Raw genomic sequence first — 19,216 nt, forward strand, 5'->3', positions numbered from 1 at the left:
ACCTAATTCAGTGTCTTTAGTTACTTGTTAAGATTCTGTTAAAATTCACTATAAAAGCCCTTGTCGGACAGTGTAAAATTATGTGAGAGCAATAATATAACATATAAATATAAAACAAATGAAGTATACACTATAAAAACACTATAAGACACTATAAAATGCTTTGAACACATGAATGGTTGGCCGTGTTAGCCAGTTGTTACGGCATTGAATTGGGCTGCTTCTGCTGATCTTAGTTAAAATCACTGTCTTAAATGACGCACTTTTTGTTCACTGATTTATCTGTGGTTTTTGGCACTATGTGTTATTAGAGCCTTTGTAGACTTTTCACTTTTTTTTTAAATTATATTGCTCATACTGACTAACGTGAAAATCATTGACACAGTTAATATGTGTCGGTAATTAGACGTATGTGGTACAAGATGGTTTTCTGTTGAGTCCGTGAATCTAGTACAGCCGTGCGTGTAATTTTAGCTGTTGTCGAACTGTTCTTGTTTGGTGCTTGGCTGGGACTAGACTCAGTGCTTCTAGTTTAAAATCAGTATTTTAATATCGAAAGAGTAAAATTCTTTAGAAAGAACAAGTAGAGAATTTTAAGGGGTGGTTGTAAGCCCTATCCTCGCCGTGTTAAATTTAGCAACTTCAGGTACACTTATCTCAGAAACTATTCAATCTACATCTATGAGTCCACACCTTTGGAGTAACGGTCAGCGCGTCTGGCCGCGAAACCAGGTGGCCCGGGTTCGATTCCCGGTCGGGGCAAGTTACCTGGTTGAGGTTTTTTCCGGGGTTTTTCCTCAACCCAATATGAGCAAATGCTGGGTAACTTTCGGTGCTGGACCCCGGACTCATTTCACCGGCATTATCACCATCTCATTCAGACGCTAAATAACCTAAGATGTTGATAAAGCGTCGTAAAATAACATACTAAAATAAAAAATATATACATCTATGAAAATTTGCACATCTGTAGTTGTGATCTTCCTTAACTACCGACTTTTTCTTAATTTATTAGTTCAGCAAAAAACCAAAAAATGTTAATTTTGATCCAAATCAGCTTACAACCTCCCCTTAAATTGTGTGAGGTTCTCTCAACAGTAGATGGAGAAATGTATTGCTGGCTTTGTTTCCCGCCAGGTCCTCTACGATTCAGACACCCTCGCCCCGTCGACCGTTGGGACCAGAACGGCGAGATCTACAACGCCACCAAGATGCCGAACAGCTGCGTGCAGATCATCGACACTGTGTTTGGTGACTTCCCCGGCGCGCTGATCTGGAACCCCAACACCCCGCTGTCCGAGGACTGTCTCTACATCAACGTGGTGGCGCCAAAGCCGCGGCCGCGGAACGCCGCCGTCATGGTCTGGATCTTCGGCGGAGGCTTCTATTCGGGATCGGCAACGCTGGACGTGTACGACCACAAGACTCTGGTCTCGGAGGAGAACGTGATCATCGTGTCGATGCAGTACCGCGTCGCCTCTCTCGGCTTCCTTTTCTTCGACACGGGCGATGTGCCCGGAAACGCCGGCCTTTTCGATCAACTCATGGCACTACAATGGATACACGATAACATCCAGGCCTTCGGTGGGAACCCCAATAACGTGACGCTCTTCGGTGAATCAGCCGGGGCTGTGTCTGTTAGTTTGCACCTGCTGTCACCGCTGAGCAGGAACCTCTTCAGTCAGGCGATCATGGAGTCTGGGTCTCCGACCGCACCATGGGCTATTATTAGTCGCGAGGAGAGCATCCTCCGTGGTTTGCGTCTAGCTGAAGCTGTCGGGTGTCCCAGCAGCCGTTCGGATATACGTGCCGTTATCGACTGTCTTAGGAAAAAGAACGCCACCGACCTCGTCAACAACGAATGGGGTACTCTTGGGATTTGCGAATTCCCGTTCGTGCCCATCATTGACGGGGCGATCCTGGACGGACCGCCGCAAAGGTCGCTAGCCGAGAAGAACTTCAAGAAGACCAACATCCTCATGGGCAGCAACACGGAGGAGGGCTACTACTTCATAATCTACTACCTGACTGAGCTCTTCCGCAAAGAGGAGAACGTGTACGTGAACCGCGAAGAGTTCCTGCGTTCGGTGCGGGAGTTGAACCCCTACGTGAACAACGTCGCCCGTCAGGCCATTGTGTTCGAATACACCGACTGGTTGAACCCTGACGATCCCATCAGGAATCGCGACGCCCTGGACAAGATGGTGGGCGACTATCAGTTTACCTGCAACGTGAACGAGTTTGCCCACCGCTACGCCGAGACGGGGAATAATGTGTACATGTATTACTTCAAGCACCGCTCTGCCGGCAACCCGTGGCCGTCCTGGACAGGTGTCATGCACGGCGACGAAATCAACTACGTTTTCGGTGAACCCCTGAATCCGGCCAAGAACTACCAGCCCCACGAGATTGAGCTGAGCAAGAGGATGATGCGGTACTGGGCCAACTTCGCCAAGACCGGGTGAGTACTTGCACAACTTCATTATTATATCATTATACAGAGCAGATAGGAGTGTGATAGTATGAAAGTATTCTGGTTAATCAATGGTCGAATGGTTACCATATTCGTTAAAGAATTTTAACTTCAGAGGGTGTTCAATTTTGTAGTCATTCACACGGTCCATAAAACCTTACTTCACTTTTCGTTTACCAGACATCCAGTACATACACCTCTTCAATACTGAAAGACGAGTGACTAAGTAATCAGTAAAACAATATTTTTAACGCAAGAATCATACTCACAATCTCATAATTATATCGTTGATTTCAAAAATCTACAATAGTGTATAGTTTAAATCAATTGTTAACAACCTTTTGAATGTCACAATACATTGAATTAAACTTTCCTAAGAAATTAATAGCGATATTAAATTTCAGTTTTAGCTTTTGAATGTATTCTGGAAAAACTTAAATACAAAGTTATTTTACATTATATTAGGTTTTTGCTGTGGAAAATTAAACCAGGTTTTCAGTCTCGCCATAAAGTTATTAGTGGGATGATAGATATCTCTTGCTGTGGAAAATTAAACCAGTTTTAAGACTTACCATAAAGTTATCAGTGGAATGGTTGATGTCTTTTGCTGTGAAAATTGAAACCAGCTTTTTAGACTTACAATAAGGTTATTAGTTGAATGGTTGATGTTACTTTGCCAAGTCTGGCTCTGTTGTGGATGGATACCTTAAGTCGCAAGTCTATCTCAACATTAAGTCTACTTCTGTATTTGTTGTTAAAGACGTCTAGAGGGGAAAATTTACTGCCACTTAAGTGTGCTTATTCAAATGGTAATAAGTGTTATAATGATTTTTCGAGTTGTCAATCGATAATTCGATTTATTTCCTACTTTCAGTTACTTTCTAGCAACATATGATGATGAACTCTCTTCCGATAATTTTGGAAGAACTAAATAGAAATCCTCATTAGTAGACATTAAAATTAAGAGAATATATGTCCTTTCTACAATGGTAAAAAGCAACTGTAAGAGTAATCCTTTTTGCCCGAGAAAAAAAAAGAAAAGATGCTGTTATAATGTTATAATTTTTTCTGATTTAAGCTTTGAAAACTTTATTTGCTACAATATCCTTTTTGCAAACTTGCTTACATGCACCACCTATATACTGTATTGATCTCCTACACCGTCTGCATTGTTGATACGATATTAAAAACAATCTCCATGGCTCCATGGCAGTGATCTCTTACACATCTTTGTTGTATTGATCTCCCACAACATATGTATTTTTTATTGCTGTATTCATCTCCTACACCATCTGTATTGTTGTTACGACACTGAAAACAATCTACATGCCAATGATCTCCCACACCATCTTTGCTGTATTGATCTTCCACACCACCTGTATTCTTCATTATCATATTGATCTTTCCAAACCATCTGGAATGTTGTTACAACATTTAAAACAATCTACATGCAATGATCTCCCACACCATCTTTGTTGTATTGATCTTCCACACCACTTGTATTGTTGATTGTCGTATTGATCTTCTCACACCATCTGTATTGTTGTTACGGCATTAAAAACAATCTATATGGCAATGATCTTCCACAACATCTTTGTTGTATTGATTTCCCATATAATCTGTACTTTTTATTTCTTATTGATCTCCTACACCACCTGTATCGTTGTTGCCACATTAAGAACTTGGCAATGATCTTCCACAACATCTTTGTTGTATTGTTTTTCCACATAATCTGTACTTTTTAGTTCTTATTGACCTCTTACACCATCTGTATTGTTGTTACGGCATTAAAAACAATCTACATGGCAATGATCTTCCACAACATCTTTGTTGTATTGATTTTCCACATAATCTGTACTTTTTAGTTCTTATTGATCTCTTACACCATCTGTATAGTTGTTACGGCATTAAAAACAATCTACATGGCAATGATCTTCCACAACATCTTTGTTGTATTGATTTCCCACATAATCTGTACTTTCTATTTCTTATTGATCTCCTACACCATCTGTATCGTTGTTACCACATTAAAAACTGTCTACATGGCAATGATCTTCCACAATATCTTTGTTGTATTGTTTTCCCACATAATCTGTACTTTTTATTTCTTATTGATCTCCTATACCATCTGTACAGTATTTCGTTACGACATTGAAAACACTCTAAATGGCAATGATCTCCTACACCATCTTTGCTGCATTGATTTCCTACTTAATCTGTATTTTTTTTTCTGTGTTGATCTTTTACACCATCTGTATTGTTGTTACGACACTGAAAACAATATACATGACAATGATCTTCCACACCATCTGTTTTGTTGACTGTATTGTTCTTCCCATACCATCTGTAATGTTGTTGTGATATTCAAAGCAATGTGCATAGCAATGATCTCCCACTCCCCTCTTCAAAACACGTCAGGTGAAAGAGTTGTTTACCGAAATACAACAGACTACTTTGTATTCGACAGTTGCTTACAATGTTGCACGGTAACATAGTTTAGGCCTATATGTTTAAATTACACTTTTTTTTTCTGGAAAACTGTCCAACATGCAACAAAACGGTACTTGGCTTTTTTTTTTTTTTTTTTTGCTCTTTACTAAAAAAAATTACCCATGAAAATTAGTGACATACTTATGGTTCACCCTCTAGGTTTGATAACTTTAATGTTGAAAATTTTCACACAGATTTTGAAAATAGAAAATATCAACAATAGGTGTAGCTACTTTCTGGGTGCTTGGATTCTAATAGTAGATTTTACCGATAACATTTTTTCTTTGCAAAATGTCGTTTAGAATTCTTCATTGACCTCAAAAGTGGAATTTAAAACACTTTCTTTTTTTTAATGTAACTTATTATTAAAACGGTAAATAATTCTTGTTATAAGGGCATACTGCAGTCTATAGAAGTTTGATGTCTATGAGATTAGAGGAAAATATACTGCATAGGGGGAAGCAGAAATACCATTTATGGATTTTAAGTTAAGATCATAAAACTTTATCCGAAATTACTAAACGTACTTTGACGATGTTTAGAATTAGAACAGTAACAAGTAGCAAATTAGTTCACATTTTATTTAAAAAATTCGTATCATTATGTGGTCTGCATTCTATCTATGAGCAGAAGGCTGAAACTCGGAATAGTTATTGTACATGTAAATATGTTTCATATTATGCATTGAGCTTATCCAGTGGTTATTAATGCACATGGACATATTTATATTATTCTATTTATTTCATGGGAAATGCTATTAAATTGCGTACTAATGCAATTTAGCGTAATTAAGCTTAATGTATTTTGCATCTGCTTAATGTGGCAAAGCCGATTTATTTTGTAATGCGTGAAGTGAAGAAGGAAAAAAAAAGTACATAAATAAAGCGGATTAGTGTTTGCAGATTTACAATTTAGGCAAATTATATTATAATTTTATTTCGCGCTGTCGTCGCATATGACGCTCCTACTATCGCTCTTTCAGAGGGGGTAATAATTCGAATATTTTTCTTCGGTTTACTTCTTAAAAATTCTCTAAGGTTCTTTCAATGGAATGGCGAAACTCGGATTGAGACAAATGGGCAACAGGCTTGGAGCTCTGGTATTGTTTTTCTTATCCCCATATTCACTCGCAAGGACGCGTTTTGACATACCATTTAATTCAAATCTGGCAAAGGGAATATTGAGCCGAGGGCTCATAGAGTTCCTGGGTAGCTCAGTTGGTAGAGCGTTGGTGCGCTCAGCGGAAGGTCTCGGGTTCGATACCCAGCCTCGGAACAATTTTTCCCTTAAAATTCTTCCTGAAGCTGTTTCTGAAAAGTCAGATTCCTACAATACACGTCACTGTTCGTGAACAGAAAACCACAATTTAAGTAATAGGGTAGACGAGGGTAATTGTAAACACGGGGTAATTGTAAACAAATGCTGTGAGAAATACAAAACTGTCAAAATAAACATTTTAATTCGGGGGAATATTTAAATTAACATGTTGGCTAACCTACAAAGCAGTTTGGCGCCAAATAGGAGTAACTGCTTAGTTGTGAACGAATGTTTTGTAAGAGTCTACAAAAAAAGTTGAGAAAGAATTTTGCTTCACCTTCATTTTTGACATTGTAAATAAACGTACAGTGCTATTTTTTAAGAATATGTTGTTTTTATGAGTAATGTATAGTAGTTAACATTTATTATAATGGTTTTGAGATCTCCCATAACATCAGTTCATTACATGATGACGTGTTTAGATTTGCCCCATAGTTTTAATTGGTTGGTGGTAATTTTAAACATGTTTTACTATGGTTACATTTCGTAATTTTCAGTAATCAAAATGCCAAGAAATTATATTAGAAAGAGACTCCCACCCAACTACACTGTAGAGGATTTAGAGAGGGTTGTTACAGTTGTGAAAAAATAGTAACTACAGTTATCGTGAAGCTCAGGAGAAGTACTGAGTTCCTATATCGTCATATATCATATACTGTTTTCACTGTAAGAAAAATCCTAATGTAAACATAAGCACGTTGCTGTCATACCCGTGACTGGCTCCTAGTCGAAACACTCACATGACGCAGGAAAATATAGTTCGTATTTGGAAACCACAATCTTGTATTATTAGAAAATAAAAAATTGAATTCTAGTTATTAAATACGATGAAACATATAACTTCACTCATATGTAAAATGCTATGTAAAAGAAAAACTATTTTTATATATTATTATGTACAATGAACGCGGATGAATACCAACAGTAACACAGCGGTAGTCTGTTCTTGTAACAAGCTGTCGTCACTTGAGCTCGTAGTTGTCATAGTATGGCTTCTGTATCCTCGGTGTGTGTGGTTATTAAACATAAGAGTAGAAACCCTCTCAAAAGCGGAAAAACAAATAGTCTTAAAGGTATATAATAAGTTATGTGATAATTTAATTACAGTAATTATAAAGTAAACGTTTCCTAAGCAAACAACTGCATAGTAGTGAGGTTAGGCCTACTTGACGAGTAACGGGAAATGTTTAACACGAAACAGAATGTACAACAGTAGGCGGGAACACGTACTGAGAACCTATGGCTCCAAACAGCGGCCAATGAAGCCTCACTTCTGTCACGTGCTATTGTTTATATTAGGATTTTTCTTACAGCGAAAAGATTATAGGTTAAAGGGACAAAATGTACCAGTGATCAAAATTGGAGTTTGAAGGAGTACAGCTCTTTCTTCTGAAACAGAACAAAAATGTTCAGTGTGTGATAGCCCGTGCGAAAATTGATGTTTACAATTACCCTCTCTCAAAGGGGTAAATGTAAACAGGGATAAATGTAAATTAGCAATTAAAAGATAAAAAAAGTCAACCTTGTTATTTTAAACCCATTTTCAGGAAAAAGAAAGATCTAAAAATAACACAATGTTTCTTTGTCACGCTTACCTTTACTGAGGGTTGTGTAATGTTGAAATATACTTGAAATCAGTGAAAAGTGTTTACAATTACCCTGGTCTACACTATACAAAAAAACGTGCGCTCAATTGGGTCTTTGACGTCTTGTCAACCCACTTGATATATGTAGGTTTAAAAGAGGGAATAATTGAGCCGAAGTCTCGTAGAGTTCCTGGGTAGCTCAGTCGGTAGGCTTTGGCCCCGGAACAACTTTTCCCCTTGAAATTATTCATACCATTTAATTGTTTCTTCTCCCATTTCACCATTGACATTGTTCTTCCTTTCTAGTTTTCTTTCTTAGAATTTGTTTTGTGGTAGTACGTTTGCTTACAAGCAAAAATTCTCATGGAGGCAGATAAAAAAGTTATTTTTTTCTTCCACCATGTTAATAATGTCAAAACAAGTACTTGTACAAATTTTGACAACTTGAGTGCAATTACAAGGGTCGTCCAGAAAATAAATCTCCTGGGTCCGTTATGGAAAGGAAACACAATTTCATGGAAAGATTTATTGGAAAAGATATAGCAATTGTTGAGCTACTATTTCTCATCATATTCCCCACCGGAATTGAGACATTTTTCATGCCATGGTATCAACTTTTGTATCCCTGTATCGTAGAACTCTATCGTCTGGGATCGGAAACCAGTGTTTGACAGCTGTCTGCACATCTCTGTTGATCCCACGGTATGACAAATGTCTCAGTTCCGGTGGCGAATACGTTCAAAAATACCTCAACAATTTCTATATCTGTTCCAGTAATTATTTCCATGAAATTGTGTTTTCTTTCTATAAACGGCTCCAGGAAAACTTACATTCGGGACGGCCCTTGTAATCGCGCTCGAGTGGCCAAAATTTGTGTAATTAACATTGTGGGGGGGGCGACTTTTTATCTGCCCCCATGAGAATATTTGTTAGATTTGAATACCGCTTGAATTTTTTTACTCTGTTGGTCTTTTTCCGAAGTTTTCTCCAACTGTAAGGCGAGTCTCAGGTGATCCGTTGGCAAATATGAGTCACTTCGCCAATACATTCTGGCTGTCGTTGGCACTAGATAGCGTCGTAGTTGGCACAGCGTCATTAAATAATCGATTATGAAACAATGGTCGAGAATACTTACTTCGGTGTAAAGTCTAGCTTCGTGTATTATTAATCAAAACGTCTCTAATTATCTCCCAGTAATACCCGCCAGTGAATAAACTCTCTCTTCCGCTTGAAAGCTTAAGCCAGTGTCTGTAATTTATTTGGGTCCGCTGTGATTGGCCTCCTTTCGGCTAACGTAACTCGAAAAGTTCAGCTTTAATATAAAAACGTTTAAAAATAGATCACAGGATTACAAACTTCTTCACGAGAACAGGACAAAAAATTTGAAATGACATCCAAACCGCACAAGTTTCGAAACACGATGGATGGTGCAATGGAAAGGGGGTTTTCTTCTATCTTTTCTTTTGAATTTAACATGAAGCACCTTCATCCCCAGAAAACCAAGCCATTAGTTAGTGCTTGGGAGCAGCTAATCTTCTTACTGCGGCCTGTCTTGCAAAATAGCCCCAGCCCTCAGCAGCAATTGCCGCTCCTCTCTCTCTCTCTCTTGGAATCCTCGAGAAGCAGAATCAAGTCGGAATCAGACCTGTCTTACAATCCGCTACTGGCAGCTGGATCTTACGTGAAATGTACTTTCACCAGTTGTGGGCACATTTTACCCTACCACAGCAGGTTTAAGCGGCTGAATTTATAATAGTCGCCATTCCGAGGACAATGAAAATTTTATGTTACACTTTAAACATTTCTTACTGCTCGTTATCTCTTCTTCATTTTCTCGTGAATAAAAACGAGATTTCGCCTGAATACAGTCTGATCCGTTTCGGTATGGATAATATTAATTTATTATTATAAAGCTATTACGATTTTTATTTTTTTATTTTAGTAGGTTATTTTCTTATTCCTTTGCTGTGGTCGTGCCAGAGAATGTCTGAAAAAGTACATGTCTCCAGGTATCGATCAAACTCCAGCAGAATTAATACAAGATGGTGGAAGTGCATTATATAGCGACATTTATAAACTTGTACTTGCTATTTGGGAAAAGGAAATTGTACCAGAACAATGGAAGAAGTCCATAATTGTACCTATTTTTAAAAAGGAGGACAAAACCAACTGTGGTAACTTTCGAGGAATATCACTTTTGTTGACGTACAAAATTTTGTTCAATATTCTTTTGAGAAGATTAACTCCGTACGTAGATGAAATTATTGGGGATCATCAGTGCGGTTTTCGGCGTAATAGATCGACTATTTATCAGATTTTTTGTATTCGAAAGATAATGGAGAAAAATGGGAGTATAAGGGTACAGTACATCAGTTATTCATAGATTTCAAAAAGGCATATGACTCGGTTAAGAGGGAAGTATTATATGATATTCTTATTGAATTTGGTATTCCCAAGAAACTAGTTCGATTAATTAAAATGTGTCTCAGTGAAACGTACATCAGAGTCCGTAAAGGTCAGTTTCTATCTAATGCTTTTCCAATTTACTGCGGGCTGAAGCAGGGAGATGCATTGTCACCAATACTTTTAACTTCGCTCTAGAATATGCCATTAGGAAAGTTCAGGATAACAGAGTGGGTTTGGAATTGAACGGGTTACATCAGCTTCTTGTCTATGCGGATGACGTGAATATGTTAGCAGAATATTCACAAACGATTAGGGAAAACACGGAAATTCCACTTGAAGCAAGTAAAGCGATAGGGTTGGAAGTACATCCCGAAAAGACAAAGTATATGATTATGTCTCGTGACCAGAATATTGTACGAAATGGAACTATATAAAAATTGGAGATTTATCCTTCGAAGAGGTGGAAAAATTCAAATATCTTGGAGCAACAGTAACAAATATAAATGACACTCGGGAGGAAATTAAATGCAGAATAAATATGGGAAATGCCTGTTATTATTCGGTTGAGAAGCTTTTCTCATCTAGTCTGCTACTGGCAGCTGGATCTTACGTGAAATGTACTTTCACCAGTTGTGGGCACATTTTACCCTACCACAGTAGGTTTAAGCAGCTGAATTTATAATAGTCGCCATTCCGAGGACAATGAAAATTTTATGTTACACTTTAAACATTTCTCAATGCTCGTTATCTCTCCTTCATTTTCTCGTGAATAAAAACGAGATTTCGTCTGAATACAGTCTTATCCGTTTCGGTATGGATAATATTAATTCATTATTATAAAGCTATTATGATTTTTATTATTTTCTTTTAGTAGGTTATTTTACGACGCTGTATCAACATCTCAGATTATTTAGCGTGTGAATGAAATGAAGGTGATTATGCCGGTGAAATGACCCCAGGGTCCAACACCGAAAGTTACCCAGCATTTGCCGTACTGGGTTGAGGGAAAACCCCGGAAAAAACCTCAACCAGGTAACTTGTCCCGAACGGGATTCGAACCCGTAAAATGTACAGGGACATCATTTTATTTTCACTAACATTTTTAATGTTAACCTCGCTATACCTTTGGTTTAAAAACTGAGAACCGGAAACACCGTTTGTTACTCCCTTCCACGACTGCGTAAAATACAAACAAATCACTTTACTAGGTATAGGAGGGAAGAAAAGTAGTTCATCCATTTACGTAAACTAGGAAATATCGCGATTATGAGTTTGATAATTTTTATTAGGTTTTTCTTTAATCTAAATACAGTACTGTATTAACATAAGTGTTTCTACTCACAAACTGAGCTATCCATTCGGACGTATTCATTATGCAGTGTATATTATACTGTTTACAGCACATTAGCGTACAATATAGAGAATGAAGTTAAATTGAAAAATAATCATAATATGAATATTTAATAATACATTATGCAACGAGCCTATAATGGTAGTAATTAAGACGCGAGTATGTTTATGAAACGAGCAAGTTTCATACGACTTTTAATGCTCGACCATATTTCTAACTTGAAATTATTCAAAAGTATTCATGTTATTCTTATCTGACTGGGGAGCGGAACTGACCTTGTGCAATATCTCGTAAATTGTGAGATGTGCGGAGACGCGAAAGTATTGATTTTTTCCGAGAAACAAATGTCATTGACCTTGTTATAATCTAGAGAGTAAAATAAACATTAATCTTGATAGAACCTTGAAATTGATTTAGACATTGAAAACCTAGATGATAAATTGAATTTATTTGAATATTATGTACAATTAACGCTCATTATTATAGTAACAGAACATAACCTTCTGCGACAGTATTGGATTTCCAGCCTCCGTGACGTTTCGCTAATTGTCTTTCGATTGCACAGCCGAGAATAATCGATACTTGCGGTTTTATAATAGTGAAATGGTGATTTCTCATTGGCTGAACAACTGAACTATAATGAATAGGTGCACTTTAATGAGGTCTATTAAAGGGCTGCTACCAGGTGTATAATTACTACATTTCGGCATGGTCGACCATAAACACTTTTTAAAAAATGGTGGCCGTTCATTTCAATACAGGCTTCAGTTCTTTCGTGCATATTATCGCATTATAGACTATTGTACCTAATTCCAATTACCAGTTTCGTCCTTCGTACTAGTAATTCAGGTTGAAATAATTCTGTACCTATTCTATAAAAGAGTACTTTAAGCACTGTAAATTCAATCTTCACTTCTGCCCGATCCGAAAAGATAAAATTACTTAGACATGCTATCTACATGCTTTAATCTAGATTAAAATTACAAGTTTCTTGTATATGTTAGTTAATTAGTTAGGATACAATTAATCATGATACTTAATCACTCATTTAAAGGTTGTGTGACTGCAACCTGTGTATATTTTTGTGTGGCTTTACTTTGTTTATAGTGTCTTTCTCTCTCTCTTTATTTCTTGTGTACATAGCTTTATTTTGTATATAGTGTATTTTTTCTGTTTATTGCTATTATTATATTTGTATTCCTGGTGTTGTGGAAGAGAAGGCCTGATGGTCTTAACTACACCAGAATAAATTTATAAATAAATAAATAAATAAATAAATAAATAAATAAATAAGTAAATAAATCTACTGTCCGTCCAAGTGGTTTTGTCGCAGGATCGTAGAAATGGGGAAATCACGTGACAATTACTTAACGAGGCCCTTTGATTTAAGTTATTTTAAACAGCTGTGAGTCCACACCTGTGGAGTAACGGTCAGCGCGTCTGACCGCGAAACCAGGTGGCCCGGGTTCGAATCCCGGTCGGGGCAAGTTACCTGGTTGAGGTTTTTTCCGGGGTTTTCCTTCAACCCAATATGAGCAAATGCTGCGTAACTTTCGGTACTGGACCCCGGACTCATTTCACCGGCATTATCACCTTCATTTCATTCAGACGCTAAATAACCTGAGATGTTGATACAGCGTCGTAAAATAACCCAATAAAATAAATAAAAACAGCTGTATAATATTACGTAGACGTTCAGTTCCTAACAGAAACTAATGTTTTCAGAAAAGAGCTAAGACAGCCCAGCCACTAGTCTTTATATAGGGGCGAGCAGAAGCGGGTGGGAGAAACCGGGATGCGACATAGACAAACGGACGACATTACCTGTGCGAAGATTGAGAGCTCTTTCGTCACTGGAAAAAGTGAACATATTTCTGGAACGTACTATACTCACTGAGTACAGTTTGACTGCATACGCGGCCTTGGTTCTGTGTGGAGGATGGTTGGAAGTTTATTAGTAGAGGGGGTGCGAGTGAAGTACATTCAAAAACTCAGGTACAATAAAAATTGAAGTAAAAATAAAATGATGTCCCTGTACTTTGTTGACCAGAAATCTCACAAGCATGTGACAGAGTTCGAATCGTGGTTCTTGACATTCTGTTTGCTCATCGAGCTACGACTTGGAAGAAGATAACCTTTCCATCTCCCTCGCTAAGTCCTTTATTGAACAATCTCCGAAGAAACATACTTTACTATCAATGATATTAGTACAAAATACTCTTTTATGATAACCTTAATGGATGTGTAACTTCCAGGCGTTTCAGATTACGTCAGTTGCAGGAGTTAAATTCGCATTCAAGTTCATTTTAGCTTTAGTATAATATGTGTATTATAGTAACTCAATATAGCTGAAAATAAAATAGACTCGAGAAGTTTTAATGCTCCTTGACAAAAGTTTTAACAAATTCTGGCAAAGTTTTAAGAGACAAGAAAAGACAGATACGCTGTACCCCCCAGGCGCTGCTTCTAAAATTCTCCTTCGAGAAGCCTTTAAAATTCATATTGAGATGGGCGAAGTTCCCAGATTGTGGAAGGTACAGATTATTACGCTCGTGTTCACAAGACCGGATGATACTGGGTGACGACTAGAACTTCATTGGTGATATACTTCAGCCTAATTGGGAATTAATTATCCCGGAATGTGATCTCATATCAGCTTCCCAGCCATTGGTAAAACAGCAGCCAATATAATGGAATAGAATGACAGGTTTTGATGCTAATTAGAGAGAAATTTGCTGTCGCATTTTTTGTTATAAATTTGTATTTATTTATTTAATCTGAAAGGATTAAGGCCATAAGGCCTTCTCTTCTATCCTACCAGATAGCACATATAAATACAAAAAACAAATACAGACGCTGATGAAAATAATACAAATTAAATTAAAGCCTTATAGAGGGTCAACAGGGTCAAAAGAACACTATAGAGCATACATGGGCACAATTTTAGGTTACGTGAGGCACTCGATTTGAAATAGTTTGTTTACTAGGAGAGGAGACTGCAGAGTAGGATGGGAAATATAAACTGCTGTGACCTGCGTCACCTTATCGTAATCGCTAAGGCGGTCAGTGGCGAATTATTAGGAAAGCGCTTGGTTAACGTGAGAGACTCGAAAACTTTTATTCAATTTGGCAAATTAATTCGGCAGCTTTAATCATAAACCTCTTTACTATTTCTCCATCACTGAATTGATTTAAATCACAGGCGAGAAATTGCGTAACTAGCCAATAATATTCCACCACGTTGTCTACGTTTATTGTCTTGAATATTCTGGCGTTTATCAAGATTACTTAATAGATTTGCACGTTCTCGACCTAAAATAATTTCAGAAAATCATATTTCGTTTTCTACGCACATTTAATATTTTTTTATAAATTTATTTTGGAAATAATACGTACAAACAACATAACTTTTAATACAGCGTGTTTAAGATATAATGTCGTATTTAGTATAGCCTACTATGCAAATATTAAGATCATAATTTTTCTTCGGAATATTACGAAAAAATAACATTTAATTTGTCTTACCTTCTAATTCAGCATGTTCTTTATGACATAACGAGTAATGTCCTTGTATATTAAATTCATTAATGCCTAATAGGATTTTCGAGCATAACATACATCGTATGTTCTCCCCTTCTAAACAGCAAAAAACTCTTCCTTCCATTTCTCATGAAATAATCGTTTTCTAACGCGTACACACTGCTTTGATAATGCCATTATGCCGCCACTGATATTGCTTATGAAACTGATATAGAACCTGCCCACTCCTAGGAGCTACGTAAGGGAGGAACGGGGACTGTGAAGATGATGTCACTCAGAGCGATAAGCTCTGTGAATGTCATGAGACACTAATTCTCAAGAGAGGCACGATGCCCATCCTTAGTATAGAGCTCTAATCGAGCTAGTACAAGAACAAAAAAAAAAAAGAAAGAAAAACAGATATAGCAATGATGATAGTGATAACTGACAATAATAATAATAATAATAGTAATAATAATAATAATAATAATAATAATAATACATGCATTACATATTACTTGTCAATTTTACAACAGCATAGTTACAATATTTACTATATGTCATGGGTTAAGACGAAGTTGCGCAACCTGACAGGTGTTCAACAAGCAATTCCATGAACTAGAATGTGATTTTTTAATTTAAATTTGAATTTTGATATTGTCCGACAGTCTCTGACATGGTCAGAGAGAGAATTCCAGAGGCGTGGAATAGATATGCTGAAAGATGATGAGTAGAAGGATGTTCTGTGCAGAGGAATAGAGAGAAGGTAAATGTTCCGGGTTCGAGATAGTGAAAGATAAACAAAACGAGATGCTAGGTAAGAGGGTGTGGAGGTGTGGATGATTTTAAATACTAGGAAGAGGGGATTGAAGAATATTCTTTGTTTAAGTTGACTCCAAGACAACAATTGTAGTGACGGTGTTACATGATCGAAATTTCTAATGTTACAAACGAAACGAACGCAGATATTGTGAACACTCTGTAGTCCTTGGGCAAGATCAGTATTTAGATTCGTGAATAGAGAATCGCAATAATCGAAGTGGGGTATCACTAAAGTTTGAATCAGATTCTTTTTAAGGCTGTGAGGTAAAACGTTGGTTAAGTGTCCGAGGGAATTTTTCTCACATATTCAACAGTTTCTTGTCTAAGAGAATATTCTTGTAAAATTCACTATAGTTTTCTCCATTGTTCAAGTATAGGACGACACAAATTGATTGTTATAACATTTGCAGTACAATGATGACATAATCGTAATTCAGTAATACCACATTTATTTTGCATTACGAATCTTGTTATTATTATTATTATTATTATTATTATTATTATTATTATTATTATTATTATTATTATTATTATTATTATACAGGACTTTCATTTCAATACTTCCCAGTCTAAATAACTAATTATTTAAATTCAATTCAATTTAAACAAAAAAAAAAACACGTCAATTTAGATATTGAAAAGTAAGTCTGAAACAAGGCTTAATTGTATTTTATATTTCACTTCCACCCCCAGCCACCAATACTTTGAAATTTCAAATGGCACCCCTATATTTTTATACTTAAATATGACAGAGCATTCAATTGTTTATACACCTCATTCATTTGTTTTCGAATCTTTTGTTTTCTATCGTCGCCTGGCAGCCTGTATTTTTGTTATCAGTTGATTGTAGGATGAAAACACAGCTTATCTATCTATATATATAATTTGAACTGGTAATGGAAATTACGGGAAAACGGCTGAACGGATTTTAATAAATGACCCCTCATTTTGAAGCTTGGAAACCAAAGTTTTTCGGAAAAATAGTAGCTTTCAGTGAAACGTCAATTTTCCTACATAATTTTCCTATTTTCCAAAATCCATCTGTCGTCAGTTTTGAGAACTAGCTAATTGCATTCAGGAGAAGCGAAGCGAGCATCAAGTCGGCCGTGTTGCATTTCAGAATAAAACAAAAAACACACTACAGTGAACAATATTACACGAAGGCCATGATCTGCAAGAATGCTGACATATTTAGAGCTCAAATTAAATTGGTTATTAAAAACTTTACTTACTAAAAATAATTTACAGGTTCGATTCTGTGGTGTGTAATTTTCTGGGTACAGCTGTGTATTGGATATTAAAAACTGCAAAACTTGAGGTGGTTTGATGACATTATTATTATTATTATTATTATTATCATTATCATTATTATTATTATTATTATTATTATTATTATTAGAAATGAAATATTATTGTAGTTAATGCCGTGATGTGACTATTTTTCATTAATTATACATATTAATGATATATTGATGATATGAAAGTGAAACGTTTTGAGATTATATAAGTAGATGTAGAGAATTACTTAAATTAGATTTTGATTTCTATATTTTACTGAGTGGCGGCTATATAGTATATATAGTATATGTTACTGAAAGCTATAAAACTTACGTAAGATAATAATAATATTAAAATCAAACATTTTTATAGTTATTAATCAAGTGGGGTTGGGTCTTTTTCATGGCGGTGTGGTGTAGATATTTATATGCGTGGCTCTCTTCAGTATTGGGTCGAGAGAGAGTATCTTTCATTATTATGGAAGCAAATAACTTTCAGAACGTCTGGTATTCTTCATTGAAAATAAATGTGAAAAATGTTTATTTGAACGTCTAATGAACTTAGTTTGCAGCATTTGCTGCACAAGCCACTAGTTTTATGTAATTTCCTAAATTTGACCAATAAGAATTATTCATGTTCTCTCTTGGAGGGTATACACCATTTTAAAATAATTTAATACACAAACACAACTATTACATGAAATGCTCAATAAGTTTTTGTAGCTTTATTCTCTTCAACAATAACACCAATCCAGGTTACCAGGCGACGACAGAAAACAAAAGATTCGAAAACGAATGAAATGTATAAACAATTGAATACTCTTTCATATTTAAATATAAAAATATAGGGGTACCATTTGAAATTTCATAGTGGGAGTGGCTGTGGGTGGGAGGTGAAATATAAAATGCAATCAAGCCTTGTTTAAGACTTCCCTCTTGATATCTAAATTGACATAGTTTTGCTTAAATTGAATTTAATTTAAATAATTATTTATTTAGACTGGGAAGTTCTGAAATGAAAGCCTCATGTATCTCTTATAGCTCACGAAAGCACTCCTTTCTTCGCTATGGTCCAAGATAAATCTCTCTACATCTATACAAAGCGTATGTCCAAGGCAAACGAAAAGCTTGAACAAACCTAACCTAACCTAACCTGATCCTCATCCTTTTATCTTTCCAGATATCGGCAGCACTGCGATCCTACATTCCAAGAGGTACCTACAGGCTGTAGTCTCAGCTGTTTACGTGTAACAGAGAATTTCGTGTGCAGTGAAATGTTTGTTTCTTGATAGGAATTTTGTTTGTCTCTTGAGTGGAATTTTGTGGAAATGCATTAGATGAAACGCAATGTACGTAATATCATTAATTTCAGGGGGTTATTTCTTCAGATATTTCGAACAAAAATGTTTGATATAATTTTGCTCGTTTTTAGTTCCTCTCCGAGAAAAAAAAAGTTTTATATATGAAACATTTCATAGCGTGCTTTGGGAAAGCCATTGATTGAATTTCCAATATGCTCACTCAATTTAAGAGAGAAGTGGATTATGATAATAAATGATCGAAAGAATTTTAGTTTTGTCTTTAAATATGCAAAAATTTGATCCGAACAAATGTAACATTTTAAAATTCCTTTTCAGAACGAAAAGTTTCATTTGTTCTGTTCTAGCACAACAGCCATTCCACTTCAAGCCTACCAATATTTCATATTCCTATCTCCAATTCTTCTCGGGCACTTTTAACCCTAAAATAAATTTTATCTGGGTTATAGAAATCTAATTTTGGCATATATTAAATTAAGAAATTTTCGAAAAAAAAAAAAAAAAAAAGCATTTGTTCCAATTACTTCGATCTATCATTATATTATTATTGGGAACAGATGAAAGGTAAAAATCCGTGTGAAAAATGAGATATTCTACATTTCAGGATTTCTTTCACTGGACGTCTCAATTTGAAAAGAGACGTATTTTTTAAATTA

The 19,216-nt window shown here is 36.0% G+C and overlaps 1 protein-coding gene across 3 annotated transcripts in view; it reads left to right on the plus strand.

The window, feature by feature from the left end:
• LOC138703637 (acetylcholinesterase-like) overlaps positions 1-19,216 on the plus strand; it is a 2,088,928-nt gene that overhangs the window by 1,557,508 nt on the left and 512,204 nt on the right. For all 3 annotated transcript variants that reach the window (XM_069831694.1, XM_069831692.1, XM_069831693.1), the window contains one exon: positions 1,138-2,461. In XM_069831694.1, coding sequence (XP_069687795.1) covers positions 1,138-2,461 — 1,324 coding nt within the window. The remainder of the gene's footprint in view (positions 1-1,137; positions 2,462-19,216) is intronic.

Source organism: Periplaneta americana, chromosome 7, assembly GCF_040183065.1.
Source record: "Periplaneta americana isolate PAMFEO1 chromosome 7, P.americana_PAMFEO1_priV1, whole genome shotgun sequence".
Lineage (NCBI taxonomy): Eukaryota > Metazoa > Arthropoda > Insecta > Blattodea > Blattidae > Periplaneta > Periplaneta americana.